The sequence below is a fragment of the Mesoplodon bidens genome (assembly GCF_964165515.1).
Source record: "Mesoplodon bidens genome assembly, chromosome: 15".
Lineage (NCBI taxonomy): Eukaryota > Metazoa > Chordata > Mammalia > Artiodactyla > Ziphiidae > Mesoplodon > Mesoplodon bidens.
The window spans coordinates 71,638,551-71,657,742 of record NC_138171.1 but is presented as its reverse complement, the minus strand read 5'-3'; the positions used below and the strand labels follow the sequence as shown (position 1 = coordinate 71,657,742).

The 19,192-nt window shown below is 54.2% G+C and overlaps 1 protein-coding gene across 1 annotated transcript; it reads right to left on the bottom strand.

Moving 5' to 3' along the window:
- Positions 1 to 4,784: 4,784 nt before the first annotated feature.
- On the bottom strand, positions 4,785 to 6,003 carry SSTR4 (somatostatin receptor 4; the record flags this gene model as incomplete). Its single annotated transcript, XM_081255183.1, is given in 4 exon segments — positions 4,785 to 5,479; positions 5,523 to 5,920; positions 5,923 to 5,944; positions 5,947 to 6,003. Coding segments are annotated over 4 exon segments (915 nt in total). The 3' UTR covers positions 4,785 to 5,041.
- Between the last annotated feature and the right edge of the window lie 13,189 nt (positions 6,004 to 19,192).

Sequence of the window (19,192 nt, the reverse complement as noted above, 5' to 3'; positions counted from 1 at the left end):
TCCTCGGAATGGCTAAAGGAAGCTGGATGCGAAAAAATACAAAAAACAACCAAACACAACCCCCCTCCCCCAAATACACCCCCGGCCCCTTGCATGTACCACCCTGTCCTCCTGTGCCGCTGGGTTGCTCTCTGAGCGGTGAGCCTCCTGGGCCTGCCCCGCACACCTGGGCTGGATGCTTCTGCTCTGTCCTTTCTCCAGGGGCCGCGCAGCATCCCTGCGGCCGCGCTGGGCTGGTGAGCAGTGACCTGCCCCTGGTCTGTGTGTCCCCAAGTCTGTTTTCTCACCCGGCGCACTGTCCACACCTCGTCAGGTGCCGGGTGGGGCTCACGGTGTCCTCATGACAGGAAGCCTCGGGTCTTACTTTGGTGGTCAGTGCTCCTTTTCTAGGCAACGTGGTTGATGATTTGGGACTTTCTCAATATTGGTTCCCTCATTTTCAAAAGAGCCCCTCCCTGTTAGACACTAGGCCAATCCAGTCACAGGACCAGGGACCCTGCCTTCTTGTTGATAAAATGATTTAAAAACATTAAAACGATGAGACCATGATCCTCCTGCCAACGTTCCCCTGAAAAGTGGAGCGCCCCGGCCTCACAGGGACTCGGGGTCGTCCATGGGTTTCTTGAGCAGGTGGACCTGCACCTCTCATTGTCACCACCGTCCCACGGCTGGGTCCTAAGTCCTCAGTGGGGCCTATGAGGTCCTCGTCTGCTAATGCCTCCACTGACCGGGCACCTCTGGCCTCTGTTCCAGTGACCCTGGGCACTCTCAGTGCCTCCCCTCCTGGCTGCTGGCACACACCTTCCCCTCTGCTTCGGCCTTTCTGCCCACCCTTCTCATCCTGGTTTCTCCCACACAACTCATGGAGGACGTCGCCCCCCTCAGCCTTCCTGGGGAGGCTGCCCTGAACAAAGTCGGATCCTTGAGGGCATCGCTTCACAGAGACCAGATCACTTCCCCGATCGTTCTTATTTTGGCTTAGAAGCTCACTCTCATTCCTGTGCTGATCTGATTAATGCCCCGTGGTGGCTACTAACCAACCTCCAGGCTCCTCGAGGGCAGAGCGCTGTCCACGGGGGTCCCAGCCCCGCCCTGCCCTGACAGAAGCGGCAGGGGGTGTGCAGTCTGTATGCCTCTGCCCCCTTCCCCTGCCCCCTGTACTCGCCTCCCCAGAGCAGGGCCTCGGGGTGTGGCGCCCACTGACCGGGTGCAACAGGACCGGCCTCCGGATTCTGACATTTGTGCTGAAGGAATCTGAGGTTATTCCATTATCTCCTTAAGGAGGGGGAGGATACGGAATGGAGATGCTTCTCGGCAGACTGCCTGACGGAGAACAGCTTCGATGTGCAGATTTGCAGGAATTTTCCCAACCACTGCTCAGGCTGCCAAGTTCGATTTCTGAGGTAGCACAGCCAACGCAGACCTCTCTTGGTTGTTTTTCCCTTTGATATCAGCGTTGGCATCTAAGGCGTGCTAGGTAGGATGTTTTTATGGTGAAGTGAAGCCAAGAATTTAAAGATAAATGTGCAAATTGCATTCACGTTTGCAGAAAACATAGTGCTGACAAACTGGGCAAGAACTCCGATGAGTGACCACGTGTCACGTGCAAATACCATCTTCCTAATTGTCTGGAAAAATTAAACACCTGGCTGGTCACTGAACAGTAAATTAAAGGCAATTTTAAAAGGTAAAGCCAGCTCACTGGTGGAGGGTACCTGAAGGCTGTTTCTACCTGGATAAAGATGTTTTCATTCCTGATGACCAAGGAAGGATATGGTGGAAACTGGTATTCTTGCATTGGTCAGAAACGCAGAAGTCTTATTTCCTTTTTGGTTAGTGTGTTGATCTATTTGTTTTTATAGTCACAAACAAAAACAACAACAACTGTATGCTTGAAATACAGTGGATTTCAACCAAAATAAAAAATGTTTTCATTCCTGATACAGCCAAAAGCTGTGATCCCCTAGTCTTGGTAAGTGGAGCAGCGCTGAAGTCAAAGGGTGTCTGCACAGCTGATGCTCCAGGCCAGTAAAACGTGCAAGTGTCTTCAGACCTCGAGGGAGGGTTTTATGCAGCCGTTACAAAGGCCCCCGTTGCTCCAGCTGGCAGTACCTCACCTCTACTGCATCCCTGACCAATGATCGGCATGTTTTGTGGCTACTGAGTTAAGCCCCAGGAGTCAAGAAGGTCCTGCAGCTGAAAAAGAGGACGGCCAGCAAGACTCTCCCCGCTCCACCGCATGATTTATGACTCCAAGGTCAAAGGCAGTGTCAAGGCTCATTTTTAACAGGTTATGGAGAGAGCAGTATGCACAGAAGAATGCTGTCGTCCCCCCTCCCCCCACCGCCACAGCACCTTGCTCCAGCGTTCCTGATAAAATAGAGCCACCGCTGGAAAGACCTCGAAACTCAGTCTCCCTTTGTGCATGTTTCAGGTGGGAAACTGAGGCTCAGGGAGGTTACATCACTCCCCACGGGGCTGGCTGGCGCGGAGTTCCCCTGCCTCCCAGGGACTTTCTTTCCAACACCCGAGGCTGCCTTGCCTTCAACCATCATCAACTAAGGTTGCATTTTTAAGTATTCAGCAGAGCATGAGTGTTGCCAAGACTCTGGGTCGGTGCCCCGTCTTGCCCGTCAGAGAGTGTGCCCAGTGTGGGTCACTGTGGGAGATCCAAGAGAGGACCCCAGACCCTACCCAGGCTGTGGCAGAGGCCCGGCAGCACATTCAGACCCCTGCCTGTGCTGTGAACACCTCACCTTGCTGCCATCAGCCTGCATGGTTCACACAGGTCAGTTCAACCGCATCTATCAAGTGGCCGCCCTGCCAGGCACTGCCAGGCACTGGGGAACAAAGAAACAGTTCACTTTCAAAGGCTGTCAAGAGGTTACGGTTACACGAGACCCAGCACCGACTGCCTCCAGATGCCCAGGGTAACTCTAGTGTGTAGTGCCAGGGCGGGGGTGGTCTGGTCGTGTCTTCATGCATGTGTTTGTGTGCGCATGTGTACGTGTGCATGTGGGTTCAAGGGGCTCCGTGTCTTAGTTAGGAGTTTCCAATCCACAGCCATGTCTCCAGTCTGTAGTGCAGACTTGGCTACGCATTTTCTCTCTGGAACAGATGGGGACCACCCAGTGCAGATCCGGAACATCTGCATATCCACCTCGTCCCCAGCCTGCACAACACACTGATGGCCACTGATCACTGCTTCCAGGTCATTGGGCTGGCTAGTCACATGCAGGAGTAAGTGCCCAATGGTAAGGCTGTTTCTTTATTCATTCATTAAGGGAGAAGCTGGCATCTACAGCCACGTGGACAAACCCATCAGGTTAGGCCTCTAAGAGTCACCATGTGCTGGCTGGGGAAGGGCCTCCTCATTTTAGAGGCAGAACTCTGAGGACCTGGGTTCAGTCCCTTGCCGGCTCACATGACACTGGATCCAGGACCCGAACTTGGCTCTCCTGCCCGTTCCTGGAACATCAGGGGTCTGCTCACATCCCTGAAGCCTGGCTTTGGCCCGATCGCTTCAGGGAAGGGCCTTGTTCCCTTTGTCCCGGCTCTCAGGGAGGAGCCCTGGCCCATGGTGGAAGTGGGGCGTCCCCTCTGGCCTTGCCCTACCCTCTGGGCCCTGCCTCAGCCTTCTTTAGCTCCCCAGCAGCCCCCTGTGCCCACCTTGGAGCCTGCAGGCTGCCAGAGGAGACATGAATCTGGCAGGTCCTGGACCAAGTCAGGCCCAGGACGTTTTCTCTTGAAGCCGCCCTGCCAGGAAGCCGTGAGCTCCACAAGCCTGACCCTCGGGTGAGCGGACGGGCCTCTCCTCAGAGGCCCTGCTCCCCGCCCGCCCCAGTATCTTCCTCTCACCGTCAGGACCCCCCAGCCAAAGCCATGAGTGTCCTTGGCTGAGCTGAGCTGGGGCCCCTGTGGCGCTCCCTGCACACAGAACAGCCCGCTTGCCGTCCAGCCTCCCACAGAAGCCCTACCCGCATCTCCGCAGCCCCCGCCTCCACTTCTGGCAGAAAGCAGGATCAAAGCTCCTCTTAGGCCAGTTTTGTCCTTTGGGGAAACATAATTTATCCTTGCATGAACATCAGGCAAAAAATTATGGCCTTTTACTGTGTTCAGCCTACATTTGTTTATTAGCTACATCTGGCTGATGTTTTCCTGAATATCGACTTTTTTTTTAACAGCGGTGATAGAGTTGCTTCCTCCATTCAAAATCCGGGCTGATTTCCATCTGTCTTCTCTGGTCTTCTTTCGCCTTCCCTTGCTCCCCTCCCACCCAGAGGGAGGGGGCAAGAAATCCCATCATTGGAGCTAGATGAGCCTTATCCTCTCCGCTTCTTTATTATGGACCTGGTTTCATGCCTCGTAATAAACCCCACTCCAGGTCTCTCTAAACCTTTTCTACTCACAAAAAGCCTGCTACCGGCCCAGGACCACCAGGGTGACACTTGTGATTGCAAGCAGGCATTGGGCCGGGGAAGTGGTCAGGGGGTGACAGAGTCTGGGCCCCAGGCTGTCACACACAAATCTCTGCACAAGGGCCCCAGAACAGCAGCAAAGGGAGAGCACTGGGAGGCATCTCCCTTCCTTCCCCTCTTTCCAAACACGCTGTGTCCCCACCACAGGCAGAGAGAGTCTGCGCAGAGCAGGGGTGCCGGCTCCCTCCACCCTCTGGACAGCCCTCTCGCAGGCAGAGCTGCTGTAACAAGTCACATGCAGGTGGCCACTCCTCCCTGGCATCCTGCCTTCTCCCTCCTCAAAAAACAGCCAGAGTTTCAGGAATGATTCACGTCCTAGATCAGGTCTCAGAGGGTCCTACCCCCATGGAAGCATCTTTCTGAAAGCCAGCATCCTGGGGAGAGGGGAAGCCTGAGCTGAGGGGCTCTGATGCTCTTGGGGCTGCACGAAGACTGCGGGAAGCAGGTGCCTGTGGAGGAAGGTGGTGGTTCTCAGGGGAGCATCCAGCACGGGCGGTCTGCTGGGCTGTAGGGTGGTGCAGATCCCTTGGAGGTGGCCACACTGGGTGGGTGGTGAGGGCATCTCAGAAGGTGGTGGTCCTGGTGAGGGGGACCTGCTTGCGGCTGGGTTCTAGTTGCCTGGGCTCCTGCTGGCAGGGGAGTGGGGGGCATGCGGCTCCTGCGCCCCCTCTGCTCTTGAGGGCAGTGGCACAGTAGTCCAGTGGCTCTTGGTCTGCACCGCCAGAGGCATCCAGGAGACGGCAGCGCAGGCAGAGAACCCGCTGGAAGGACCGGCGGAAGTTGTCAGAGAGGAAGCCATAGAGGATGGGGTTGGCGTAGCTGTTGGCGTGGCTGAGGATGAGGGACACGTGGTGGACGGTGGCATCCAGGCCCGTCACAGAGAGGTCCAGCAGCTGCACCGCGTAGAAAGGCAGCCAGCAGAGCACGAAGACGGCCGCCACCATCAGCACCAGCCACGTGATCTTCTCAGAGCGCTTCGGCTGCTGCCAGCCGGCCGGCAGCGCCAGCGCCCATAGCCACACACCTGCTGACCAGTCTGGCCACGCCGGGCCGGCGGCAGGTGGCAGCGCGCAGCGGGTGCACCACAGCCAGGTAGCGGTCCACGCTGAGCACGCCCAAGCAGAAGACGTTGGGGAATGAGTTGAGGCCGTCCACGCTGAGCACCGCGCGGCACAGCGCCGGGCCGAAGGGCCAGTGGCGCAGGGCGGCCGACGAGGCCACGAAGGGCACGCTCAGCATGAAGAGCTCGTCGGCCACAGCCAGGTTCAGTAAGTAGATGTTGGTGGCCGTCTTCATCTTGGCGTAGCGGAGGATCACGAAGATGACCAGGGCGCTGCCCACCACGCACACCAGCGCGGAGACGCACTGGATGGCTACCGTGTCCGCCGCCCCCGCGCCCCCGGTCCCCGCCGCCGCCGCCTCCTCCTCCGTCGTCGCCGGGTGCCGCTGGCGTTGGTCGCCGGGGGGTCCAGGCCGTCTCGAGTCTTTCCTCGCCCCCGGGAGGTGGCGTCGGGGGAGCGCTCATCCCGGGAAGGCGGCGGCGGCGCGGCGGAGCGGGCGCGGACGGCGCTGCGCCCCGGAGACCGGCGGGGCTGCGGGGCAGACGCGCGCCTTTCCCTGCTCCGCCCAAGGCTGGGCGCTCCCGCCCCCCCGCGCCCAGCCCCGCCCCACGCAGACACCGTCTTCTCCGGCCCTTTGCCACCTTCTCCCCTGCTCTGCTCTCCGGGACCCGCAGCCGCGAGGGCAGGGGGGCCTGGAGTCCTCCGTTTGGGTCCTGAGGCCCCCGGGATGGCGGGGACTCACCTGTGCGCACAGAGCCAATAGCCGGCGCTGACATCCTCCCATCTCCAACCCCGCCCCTGCCCCGTTCATGCTCTGAAGACCCGCAGGGTCTGTTCCGCCTGAAACTCTTTTTATGGGCAGAGCCCGAGGCTCCTGCTGGCGTCGCGGGGAGTTCCACGTCTGCCCGGGCCCCCATCGCTCCCTCCCCGCACCCCGCACAGCCGCGGATCTCGCGACCTTTTCCATTGGATTTTGGTGGGACTGGGGGTTGAGGTGGGAAATGGACACGCGGAAGCAGAGATGCCACAGGAGAAGGCCAGCCTCTGACCCAGGTGCTCCGTGCGCGGGCCGGCAGGGACGACGGCGGAGAGCACTAGACTCAGACGCCAGGAAACCGCCTCGCGACTCGGCTTCTCCGGAGGAGGGGTCTGCACCCAGATATCTGAAATGTGCCTGGGAGGGGTGGTCAGGAAGGGTCGCGGGTCCTCCCTGGGTCTCCTTCTCCTCCTAAACTGTGGAGAATGCGAGTTCACACCCCCAGGCTGGACCATCCCTGCTGGACACCCACCAAGCAGCCCCCAGTCCCAGCCGTCTCTGCTAGTCGGCACAGGGCACAGCAGAGTTCTTGAAGTGGGGATTTGCCCTGGAAAATTGTGGGGTGCCGGACCTTGGGTGCCCCGCCTCTGTGGGCGGTGGCCTCCTTGAGCCCCAGATCAGTCCTGAAAGCCTCTGGTACATCAGGAAGGGGCTCCCAGATTAAACTGAAATCCGGCGTATCGGAGGCCGCTAGCAGGGAATCATAGTGTTTGCACAAATAAGGTCCCCAGATTCCGTGTTTATAGAGGAATCAGAGAGGCAGCTGAGATGCGGGCCACCCCACAGTAGTGACTTCTCCAGTGGGTGGGCACACGGACACGGGTCTTTCTCCTGCAGTGGACATGGAGGGCGGGGACACGGGCCCTCAGGCAAGATGGGCTTGTCCTGAGATGGACACTCTCCTGTGCTGTCCCATTTCCCTACCTCACTCTCAAGTCCCCTCGCACCTTGAACCTGAGGTCCAGGTTGGGAGCAGGATGCCTTAGCTTTGAAAAATTACTAAAATGAGGAAACAAAGTTGAGTTGATACCAAGCATCACTGTCCTTGACACAGCGTCCTCATAATGACAAAGCCTCACAGACGTGAAGAACGAGAGGTGGGGACATCCAGGGTCAATGCGGAGGTTTGTCCTCAAAGTCAGGAAAACGCCACGTGGCTGACTTGCCAGGGGTTTGGTTCAGCTGGTGGTGTGTGAGGGGGAGGCAAGGTTGGAACAGAGGTGGTTTTGAAGGCAGGGTAGATTAAGGTGACTGCCTTGGTCGGAATCCCCACTCCACTGCCTCCCTGCTGTGTGACCCTGAGCAAGTTACTCAACCTCTCTGTAAAGTGGCATCCGTCTTGGCGCTATGGCACATGGGCTGTCACGTGGGCTAAATAAGCCGACACATGGGAAGCAGTTACAACAGTGTTTGGCACCCATAAGCACTATATGTGATCACTATTATTATCACCCCCAACCAGGGATCTTGGTAGTTCAGAGCTCCTGGGTGTGTGTGTGTTTGCCCCGAGCACGCTGACTTCGGCAGTGGACCCCCTTCATCAGTGTGGGTGAGCTGGGAGGGGCAGGCGTTACTCCTGAGACACGGGAGCTGCTAGGATGTGAGAGGCTGGGTGCAGACCCCGCTGAGGCTGACCGTGGAAGCGGAGGTCCCATCCCCACTGCAGCCTGGGACGTGGTGGGGGGTGTGTCTGACATAGCCCTGGCTTTGAGGAACTCGTTCCCAGAGAGCCAGGCACCCTCTGCAGTGTGGGAACTTGACCCCTGGCTGTCTGCTGGCATCCCCTGGGAGCCCAGGCCCGTCCCGCACACTCTGAGTTACTTGGTCTGGAGGTGCCCCAGGCATCTGAATGTTTTGAAGGCTCTCCAGGTAATTCTAAAAGGCACTGATGCAACTTTTAATTGAATGACATTACAGAGAGGCAGGCAACCAGGGGCCACGTGTGTGGAATTCACTGTGCCCTCAGGAGGGCTACAGGGAGAGTCTGGGAGGAACATCTGGAAAACCAATCGGAGGTCTCTCTGCTCAGGGGGGCAGCCTGGTGGCCCCCGGGCGGGAAGTGGCTGTGCCCGCTGGGCCCCCAGACCTGTCCTCTCCCCATGGCACTAAAGGTATGCCTGAAGGGGACCAGCCTCTACATTTCTCCACCGGGAGAGAACACCCAGGGCCACGGTCTCACTGAGTAAAAGGGGTGGGAATGAAGGCCATTCATACGATGTTTCCAGCTCACCTGTTCCTTCCCTGTAGGATATAAATGTGGGACCTATTTTGGGTCTGTTGATTAAACGTCCAGCATCAGGCCCAGTGCTCCGCTGCACACGATCACAAGCCACGCAGAGCTGGACCCTGGCTGGGTCTCAGGGACCTTCTCCTCCGGGTGGTGGAAGGGCCGCCCTGGGTCCGGCCCGTCCCAGCTGCCGGAGCACTGGTGGGAGTTCCAGGCTGAGTGATGAGGGAGGGGGTGGAGCCTCTCAGCCCCTCCTCAAGTCGGAAGGGACGGGAACGCCTCCTTTGCTGCACATGGGAGTATCTCGCCTGTTTTCACAAGTTGGAAGTGCTCTTCAGGCACCTGGATGGCTGCACCTGGTCCGCAGGTCTCGGGAGAAGCTTCTACTCAGAGGCCTCAACGAGGAGGGACTTGGCGCTCGGCAGCGTGAGGACAGTGGTCCTGAGAGCTTCTGTCGCAGCTACTAGAAAATCATCTGAAGTGCTCTCAATGTGGCTTTGACTACTTCTGCGCCCAGCGTGTTACAGGCATAGCCAGGCTGAGCGCACGGCTTTGTCAGGAGTGATTTACATAATCCCTTCTTCAGATGCCCCTCTGAACTCCGGTGACATCCAGACCGTGTGCTGAGAGCAGCCCACTCTGCCCCAAAGACCCAGCTGTCGCATTAAATACAGGGCTCCCTCTAAGAATTTATGAACAAAAGGTCAGCATGACAAAGACACAGGTCTGGGTTGGGGACCTGTCTACAGTGTCCAGATGTCAGACGCTGCTGTCAGCCTCTGGAGCGAGGAAGTTGAGGGCTGTTCTCTTCTTTGGGGGTTGTTTTCAGACTGTCTCAGCGTCTTGGCCTCACGGCTCTGCGTGCGGAAGAGAACGGGCTGGGGCACAGAAAACGTGGATTTAACTTCAGACCCTCTGCTTACGAGGGTGTGGGCTTGGGTAGCTGCCCCGAGCAGTGCTTCTCCAAGCGCGGCCCCGCATCCTCGTCCTGCTGAATCAGAACACGGAGAGTGGGGACCAGCCCTCCAGGGGCTCTGAGGACACCTGGGTGTGGCCCTCTGAGCCTCCATCTCGTCCGGCCCACCTCCCAGAGCTGTGAACCAGTGTCGGGGAAAGATAATTGGACGTGGAGGCTCTGAAATCTCTGCACCAGCGCAGGTCACACGGGGTGCTGAGCACCTGAAATGTAAAGATGAGCTGTGGGTGTGAAACACACCCCCGATCTCACACTTAAGATGAACGAAAGAAGATGAAATATCTCACTATATGTTTTATATCGGTTATGTGTTGGAGTGATAATATTTTGGATCAAGAGGTAAGAGAGTGTATTATGAAATGAATTTTAGTTCTTTCGTTTTCCTTTATCTCTGTAGCTTTTGGAACACTTCGATTTCCCTGGGGCCTCACGTTGTATTTCTAGAGCCCCAGAGCCTGCAGGCCTCCACAATGCCTCCAACAAGGCTGCAGATGTGCCGGTCCTACGGCAACTTCCATGCCATAGCCACTGGACCTGGTGGCTCTTTGAATTCCATTAAACTTAAAAAATAAATTCAATCCTCAGTCACGTGACGTATATTTCAAGGGCTCAAGAGTCACACATGGCTGTGGCTACCATCCTGCACGGTGGAAATCTAGAACCTTCCATTGTAGTGGAAAGTGTGGCACGAGGTTAAGGGTAGGGCCTTTATGTCCCTGGGTCCAGTCTGGCTTTGACAAAGTCCCAGCTATTGTTGCACGCCTCCCAACGTCCATGCTCCTCTTCCTGGGGGGGCAGATCTCTGGTTTTGTTTTGGACTTCTTTTTCAGTGTACTCAGGGGCTCGAGTCGTTTCCCTTCCCAGAGTCTGTGCTGGCTTTAGAGGTGGGCATGCGGCCTGAATCTGGCCAATGAGACATGAAGGGGCATCACTAAAGCTGCAGGGGCAACTTCTTCTTATTATTATTTTTTGGCAGAACCACTCGGCTTGCGGGATCTTAGTTCCCATCGAGGGACCGAACCTGGGCCACGGCAGTGAAAGCACCAAGTCCTAATCACTGGAACGCCAGGGAACTCCCCTGAAAGGGTTAACTTCTGGGGAAGGTTTGGCTATTGTCCTGTGGGGATATAAGGCTTGGAGGAGCTGCAGCTACCTTGTGACTATGAGGTAAAAGCTTATCCAGTTTGTTGAAGATGGTAGGACAGGAAGCAGGAAAGAGCTAGGGGGCTTGGTAATCGTGAGAGGTGATGAGGCAGCCAACTCTGGTGTTGCTGCCATTGAACTGCTTTTCATGTGAGGTGATCCACTTTCCTGTGGCTTTAGTGCGTTCAGAGGTGTTTTCTGTATTGCAGCCGCAAATGCTCTAGCCCATTATCTTTGGGCGAGTCCCTGGCCTTTTTAAGTCTTGCTTTTCTCATCTCTAAGGTGTGAACACAAGTTCTTACCTCATTGAATGAGCTACTGTGATGATAATGCCAGCAAACATTCATACCACACTTGTATGCCAGACTCTGTTTAAAACAGTCGATTCATGTAACATACCTAAAACACGCAGCATAGGATCCTGAATCTTGTATGTTCTCAACACTCATCCTTACAATCGTTGCTGTTAGAGGAACCAGGCTATTAGTCCAGACAATCTTTTCCTGGACATTTACTTTCAGCAGGAAGGAGTAGCCTTCCCGTCCTCCTAACCCCCACCCCAGGGGGAAGGTAACAGGAGAATCTGAAGGATGTTTTTGCCCCATGTCAGCTTTAGAAATTCAGATCCTCTCCCAGTTGAACAACAAGGAAGCAGTACATAGAAAACTGTCTTCCTGGTGTTCAGGTTACAATACATACATTGAGAAATAGACTCAATTCAAGTTCTTGCAAAACCATTTGGAGGCCAAAGGAACACAGTCTGAGAGTGATTCTGGATGCAAACCAAACTCCTGGAGCTCAGGAGTGGGTTTGCTCTGCTGGCACACCATGCCCTGCCTGTCGGCATCCTGCTCAGTGAGCAACTTGGTGACTGGTCCATTTCTTAACGTTCAGCTGAGTACTGTGATGGGCCAAAAATTTACGCTACCTGAAAGCGACCCAGCCAGCCTGCCACGGTCTCACGGCAGCTGGCAGGAGACAGGGATTCCTGGGTCTGAGGCAAGGACTTGATCACTCAGGGCCCAGCAGGGCTGAGCTTCCTGTTTGCACCAATCCCCCTGGTTCCCCCCCACCACCAACAAAAACCCTCCCCCGGAGCTCATGAGGGTGACGGGGGAAGGCCCGGGTGGATGCTGCACACAAGGTGGGTTCACATCAGAGTTAAGGAGCCTCAGGGGCTTCCCTGGTGGTCCAGTGGTTAAGACTTCATGCTTCCAATTCAGGGGGCATGGGTTTGATCCCTGGTCAGGGAACTAAGATCCCGCATGCTGTGTGGCATGGCCATAAATAAATAAATAAAATAAAATAAAATGATTTAAAAAAAAGAACCCCGAATCTAAGAAATCTTAGTCTTATAAGAGTCAATAGCAAGCCAGCCCAACTTTGCTGCAGAGGGAGGTGGTATCTTTATTACTCTGACCAGGAACCCAACTCCCAACTGCCCCCAGGATGCGCTGTCTCTGTCTCTAAGGCCACTGCTGGACAAACAGCCTTGAGAAGACTGTTCAGGGCAAGGAGGTCGGCGCCTCGGCTCACAAAACACGCAGAGATGGGAGAGGCTGTGGCATTGTCTCCCAGGCTCCTGCTCACCACACGAGGCAGAGGAAAACCCTCCATCTCTCCCGTCTAGGGCTCTCTTCACAAATACCCTGTTTGTATCTCAGAGCTGCTTGCTATTGGATTTGACTCCACGCTGTCCCTTTCCCTTTTGGTGGCCCATCACTTTCTCAGTGGTGCATGTTCAGAGGACCAGGGAAGTGCGTCTGATCGGTCCAGCTTGGGTCCAGTATCCAGTCCTGGGTGGACTGGCCATGGTCAGTGCAGGTCAGCTGACACAGACACTCTGCCTGCCTTTGTGGATGGATGGGGTGGGGCAGAGTCTCTTGGGGTGAAAACAGCTTCACTGAAGTCTCATCCAGAAACACTTGTTGCACAACTGGTGTCACCATCCTTAGCAGCAGTAGTCCTTTAGTCAGGGTATAAATCACTCATATTAAAAAGAGTCATCAAACTGACTCAACTTCAGCAGGAAACAGTCACCACAATAAAGCCGTTTAATTATATGGTCTGCATTTTCTCAGTATTCGAAAAGTGTTGTGCCTCCCTGCTGAGCAGATTCAGAGGGAAGCTTGACAACTCCTTTCATTGATAATGGCTTGCTGCTTTTTGGAAGGTGCCAGAATCATTTGTATTACTACTGAAATGAGCTGTTTATGTAAATCCTACTCAGAAAAACAGAAAAGCAATTGCAAAGCCAATCCAGCAGCCAGAGAAAAGGCAGCCCAATGAAAAGGGATGAATGGGAAAAAGCAGTGGAGTTCTAGAAAACAAAGTCAGTCTCAGCAGGACCCACCGACAGGGAGCTGTCCTTTGCGGCTGAACGTGGAGGAAGGGGTCAGAACAGGCTGGGTCCTAGCGCCCTTAACTTCCCATCTCTGTGGACGGAACTCTTCTTGTTTTCCAATACCAGCCTCTCAGAAAACAAAAGACTCTGAGCTTGTGCATGTGCACTTGAGTGATGAATAGCTCTTCATGGATTTATCCGTATTGTAATTATTCTCTCTCAATGAAATGAAATAGCCGTCAAAAGAGAGAAGCTCGGGGCTTCCCTGGTGGCGCAGTGGTTGAGAGTCCGCCTGCCGAAGCAGGGGACACGAGTTCGTGCCCCGGTCCGGGAAGATCCCACATGCCGCGGAGCGGCTGGGCCCGTGAGCCATGGCCGCTGAGCCTGCGCGTCCCGAGCCTGTGCTCCGCAACGGGAGAGGTCACAACAGTGAGAGGCCCGCGTACCGCAAAAAAAAAAAGAGAGAAGCCCGATAAAGTTTGGCCAACCGTGCATGCTTGGTCGGAGCTAGCCTCCAGTTTAGAAAATGTCAAAAACCAGTAGGAAAGGGCACTTTGGGGTGAGTGGTGGGACTAGTTTTCTCTGCCCGGGAAGTGCTTTGACCCTTTGGCTCCCTACCCTGTAGCTCGTAACTGGAGAGGCCTCACCCCTGCCTACAAGGTAACCTCCGCCCAGGTTTTGGAACTAGTTATTCTCAAGTGTCCTGTGCCAGACACTGAGCGTCCAACCTGCCTTCCTCCCAGCACACGGGAGCTGACCTCCGGCCTCCTGCCCTGGACCTCCCTCCCACCCCGCCCCAGCCCCTGGCTTCTCTCCTTCCTGCCTTGCTGCCCTGGGCCCTGCATCTGGCTGCTCTTTCCAAGCCTGGGGTCCTTGGGAATTTGTCCGTTCCTTCATCGAGGTGTTTGCAAGCTCCAGACACCGGACTCAGCATTTTGAGAGATACCATCCACGGTGGAAGGGAAACAGGCGGGTAAACAGACTCTTCCCGTGCAGGAGAGCCAGGCTGGAGGCTGGGCTGGGCTTCACGGGGCACGGAGGGGGCCTCCTACAGCTTGGGGATGCCAGGCAGACTGCACAACGGGGAGAACTTGTCCCCGACATCAGAGAGGAGGGCGTGAGGGACCCAGTCCGAGGACCTCGAGGCTAGAGCAGAGGGCCCCCTCGCCCATCTGTTCTGGTCCCCACAGTCCCCTGGCGGGTTTACCGTATAGGAGAGTGCTTCTGTCATTACTTGGGCGGCTCCGGTTAGACTCTGGGTGGTGCCTGTACTGGAGGGCCTTTGAATGTTTACACTATCGGAACAGTTTAATGTGGTTAGAAAAGAGTGTATGGGGCCAGGGTCAGAGCGAAAGGAGGTGTATTTAAGGTTCAAGTGTGTGTCCTTCTCTATGCTTCTCTGAGGGCCCTAGAAGCTGGGCGGGGTCACCTTCAAAGGCAACATCTGGACCAGCCCTGGGAGATGTGTTTTCTTAGTGCTGGGAGGCTTTACACTAGCAAGTCCGGACTCTTCTGTTATACCAACATGACTCAGGCTGAAGAGCAATATTTTCTGAGTGATGGCTCGACCATCGTCTTGCAGAGCCTGGAGCCTGGAGCTGTCCTTCCCTCTAGAAAATGCTTCTCAGAATCACCTGGGGTGCGTGGTCCAGCGCAGGCCCTGGGGCCCACTGCTGACTTGAGAATTCTGGAGAGAGACGGGGCCTTGTGGTCTGGCATCTGCATTTTTAACACACTCCCCAGGTGATCGGAATGAACACCAAAATTTGAGAGCCTTATTCTGGAAAACAGGTAAAAAGATCTTGTAAAGGAAATAGAAATTGCGGCAGCTAATCCACGTGGAAGCCCTGGGTAAGGTTTATGTAATGTGCCTCTGAGATGTTCTGGTTACAGTGTAGGTTCTCAGGCCGCTAGCTCCGCGGGCCAGAATCTCTGGAGCTGGAGTGCCAGAGTCTACATATTTGATAAACACTTTGGTTACTTATAACTGTGGAAGGGATGATTTTGGAGCTCCGAAGCTGGAGTAGATTTTCAATTTTCTTAACGTCGTAAATCCTTTTATTTTTTTTAGTTTGAGCTCGGTGATTTGAATGAGGTAATTATTCTAGCCAATAACAAACAGAAGTGATGTGAGCAGTGAAGGACTTCTCAGGTGAGCCTGGGGGACAGGACAGCTCCCGGAGAAGAGGTCCCCTATTTGGGCAGGACTCTCAGGATTCTAGACGAGTGGTTCTCCAGGTAGGATCCATAGAACAGCAGTGTCAGCATTCCCTGGGCTTTGCTAGACTTGCAAATTCTGGGCGCCATCACCCCATCCCTCCCCACCCCCCGGCTCTGAATTCTAAACTCAGGGGCCCAGAAATTCCTGTTCATGAGCCCTGCAGAGGACCCTGATCGTGTTCATGTTTGAGAACCAGTGCTCTGGACTTTGGTGGACAGTTTTTGACTGCTTGGTGAGGGTCCCCACCTTTCTCAAGCATGTCCCCCCTCTCTCTGCTGCCCGATGGAGTGGAGGATGGAAAACCGAGACCTCCTTCTCCCTACCCTCAGCCCTGAGCTGCAGAGACGCAGCGCAAACCTCTCAGTCCCAATGCCCACACTTTCTGGACCCCTGCCTTTCACAGTTGGGGGGATTTAAGCAAAGTTCTCTGTCTTTCATGGACTAAAGATGCCACCTAAAGTCTTAGTAACATTGTTGGTTGATGTTACATAAAAGGACTAAAATTTTTGCTTTTAAAATTTGGTGTATGAAAGGGGAAAATAGTTACCTCACAGCAGGGACACCTGGGACAGAGGTCAAACCAGCAATGTTGGGACCAGCCAGCTTCCTAACACCTGGTCCTGACAGGAGCACCAGGCACATCCACGCCATCACTGCCTGGAACACACAACCTGAGTCAGTTCAGTGGGAAACATCGGGCAAACCCACTGGAGGACGTCCTACACTGACTTACACTTTCTAAAACATCAAGGTCAAGAACACGTTGTTCCACATCCAGGAGGCTCAAGAGAGCTGAGAACTGAAAGTCCTCGCTGCCTTGGATTGGAAGCGGAGGGACATCCAGGGCATCGCGGAGACAAGTGTCAACAGGTAAGTGTGGCCTGTGGATTTTTTTTTTTTTTGGTACGCGGGCCTCTCACTGTTGTGGCCTCTCCCGTTGTGGAGCACAGGCTCCGGACGCGCAGGCTCAGTGGCCATGGCTCACGGGCCCAGCCGCTCCGCGGCATGCGGGATCTTCCCGGACCGGGGCACGAACCCGTGTCCCCTGCATCGGCAGGCGGACTCTCAGCCACTGCGCCACCAGGGGAGCCCCTGGCCTGTGGGTTTGACAGTAGCAGTGCTCAGTGTTAAACTTTGTGATTTTGATTGTTGTGGATGCAGAAGAGAAGGTCATTGTCCTCAAGAAAGCCCAAAGGAATATGTGGGGAGGATCCTATATGCAGGATTCTATAAGTTATCCTCAAATGGTTTAGACAGGGAGGAAGCAAGAGAGTCCGAGAGAAGGATAATAGGACAAAAGGTAAACAATTGATGACTCTGGGTGAATGGGAGTCCTTTGAACTCTTCTTACAACTTTTCTGCGGAAACTTAATTTTTTAAACAGTGTGTATAAATTTAGAGAGAGTATTCAAGTGGCTGTCAGGGTGGTTTTGCATAGTGGGATTACCGGGGGGGGGGTGTAATTATTTATTTCTTTCTTAAAATCTGTTTCACCCCTAACATTCTGTAGTAAGCATGAACTCTACTTGAAATCAGAACAGAACAAATGACACGATAAAAATGATTTTTTTCTTTTCATACATATTCCAACTGTTGTTATCTTTCATTTCTACTGGCTAAAGGAATCCATATCTACTTCTCAAAAGGATCTGAGATCTCTCAGAGCCAGGGGCACATGCAAAACTCAACCAAATGGCACCCAAATCGTATATACAAGTGGGGGGTGGGGAAGAATTTAACTCATGGGACTCTTGATGAAACGCTTTTGCTCCCCTTATTCTTGGAAGCCTGAACCTTTCCAGTCTGCTGGTGGTACCTATTCCACACGCCTAATTAGCTCATTTCTAGTAGGGTTTCACGCTCAAAGGATGAGGTTTCTTCTGCTCTGTATGCGCCTCTGTCCGGCTGTGGGTGAGGTCGCCAGGTCTCTGGGGAGGCACCAGATTACCATCTTTTTGCTTTTCCTGCCCTGCTAAGTGTCTCAGCTGTATTATGGAGATAATTATCTTTTCTAATAATTTTCTCCTTGTTACCATGAAGATTTAGACAATACTTGGCAGATGACGAGTACTCGAGATAATGGCTGTTATTTGAAGATCTTCCTCCTGTTCAAACGAGGTTCCTAAGATAACACGTACAGATCACAGACCTCCTCTCTACAATGAGCTTGGATTCTGAACATGTAAACAGTACGATATGTGAGCCTCTGGATTCGCTTGAAGTCTGTGGGGTGAAATCAGAACCTAAGATCTGCCAGGCGTGGTGGATGTTCTCGGGTTTTCCTTCCAGACAATGGGTGGTGAGCCGGAAGGAAAACCCTCTAGCAAAGCCCTGAACTTGAACGACCTGGCCTGTCTTAAAGGGCAACAGTGAGGCCATCTCAGCCGTGTTGGACTGCTTTTATGGATATCTCTTTGTTTCTTGAGTTAGGTTTATTACTACTTGGTCAGTTGTTAGAAATAACACAATTTCTTAGAAACACTTGTTTATGGTAACTTTCCAGAGTTCTGTGGCCATGTTCAAACGAAGGCTTTGTATGGTGATTGCTGCAAAACACACCCTACCTAATAGGTTAATCATAAAACGAGATCATTTTATCATTAAAGGGCTGGTTGTAGATACGCTTGACCCACTGCATACCTGTTCAAGATATACCTGCTGAAGACATAAAGAACTGAGTGTCTAACCAACTGCAAGGAGCTCATGTCCTTCTGCAGAGCTGGGGTTTGTGGATGACATGGGTTCGCAGCTCTCTCAGGCAGACAGACCTGGTCCCCAGAGCAGCAGCCCAGCCCACAGCTGGGAGCTTGGCAGAGATGCAAACCCTCAGGCCCTAACTGGAACTTCTGAATCAGAATCTCTACTGTGATAAGATCCTGGGGGGTTGAACTCCGTTCATCAGAGGATGCAGCCTGGGGGCAGCGGGGCCGGCAAATGTTGTCCTCCGGGGGTAGGTGGGGAGGCGGAGGTCACCGGAAAGCTGGCTGAAGAGCAGGCTGCTCACAGGAGAGACGGATGTTCCTCTAAAAGACATTTTAAAAAGATGTCCATTTTAATAGGTTTGAGACAGATGTTGTCTGAAGGAGGCTTGTGGTGAATGTTCTTTTCTGGAGGAAGGAGGAGGGAAGTAACACTTATTTCAACCTGAATCTGTGCTAAACACTGTTGTAGGCTTAATACACGTGTACACACACATGTGTGTACGTGTGTGTGTACACACAGAGCTATGCATTTACTTAGGCAGGTATATATATGTGTGTGTGTGTATCTCCTTTCTTCTCATAACCCAGGCCCTTGGCTACAAAGTCCCTCCTTACAGGTTAAGAAGGTGACATGGGGCCGTGGAGAGTCAGTGACTGCACGTAAGGAACGAGGGGCAGAACCAGCAGGGCAGCCTGGCTGCTGTCCAGCCTGTGTCCTGCTGGCTTTGCCTCACTCCCTCCTTTCTGCATAAAATGAACAATCCTCTTCTGACCCCAAGTACTTCCTGGTCTGTTCTAATCATTGGATTGTGTGGTGGGGCAGGAAGGTTAGTGGGAGGTGGGGAGTTCCAGTTACTACAGCTGTGAAGGAAATCACCTGGCCAGGTAACTCTCATGTTTACTGGAAGAATATAGCCATGCCCGGTGCACTGTGGGTTCCCGGTAGGGGTTCCTATCCCAGTGAGGCCAGGCTGAGGTGTGGCAGGGCCTGGTCGGTGGTCCTTTCTCCCCTGTCTTCCCCACCTCTGTAAGCTGGCCATTCTCCCACTCTGCCTCAGTTTCCTCATTTGTAAAGTGAGCAAAGACCAGCAATAGCTCCTATCACTACAGTCCAAGAGCATCAAGGCCAAATGTGCAAACATCCGAGCGAGTGAGACAACGCTGCTTCTGAGGCCGTGCCCGCACAGCTAATGCCCACGAGTGGTTGCTGTTACCGTGGGTGG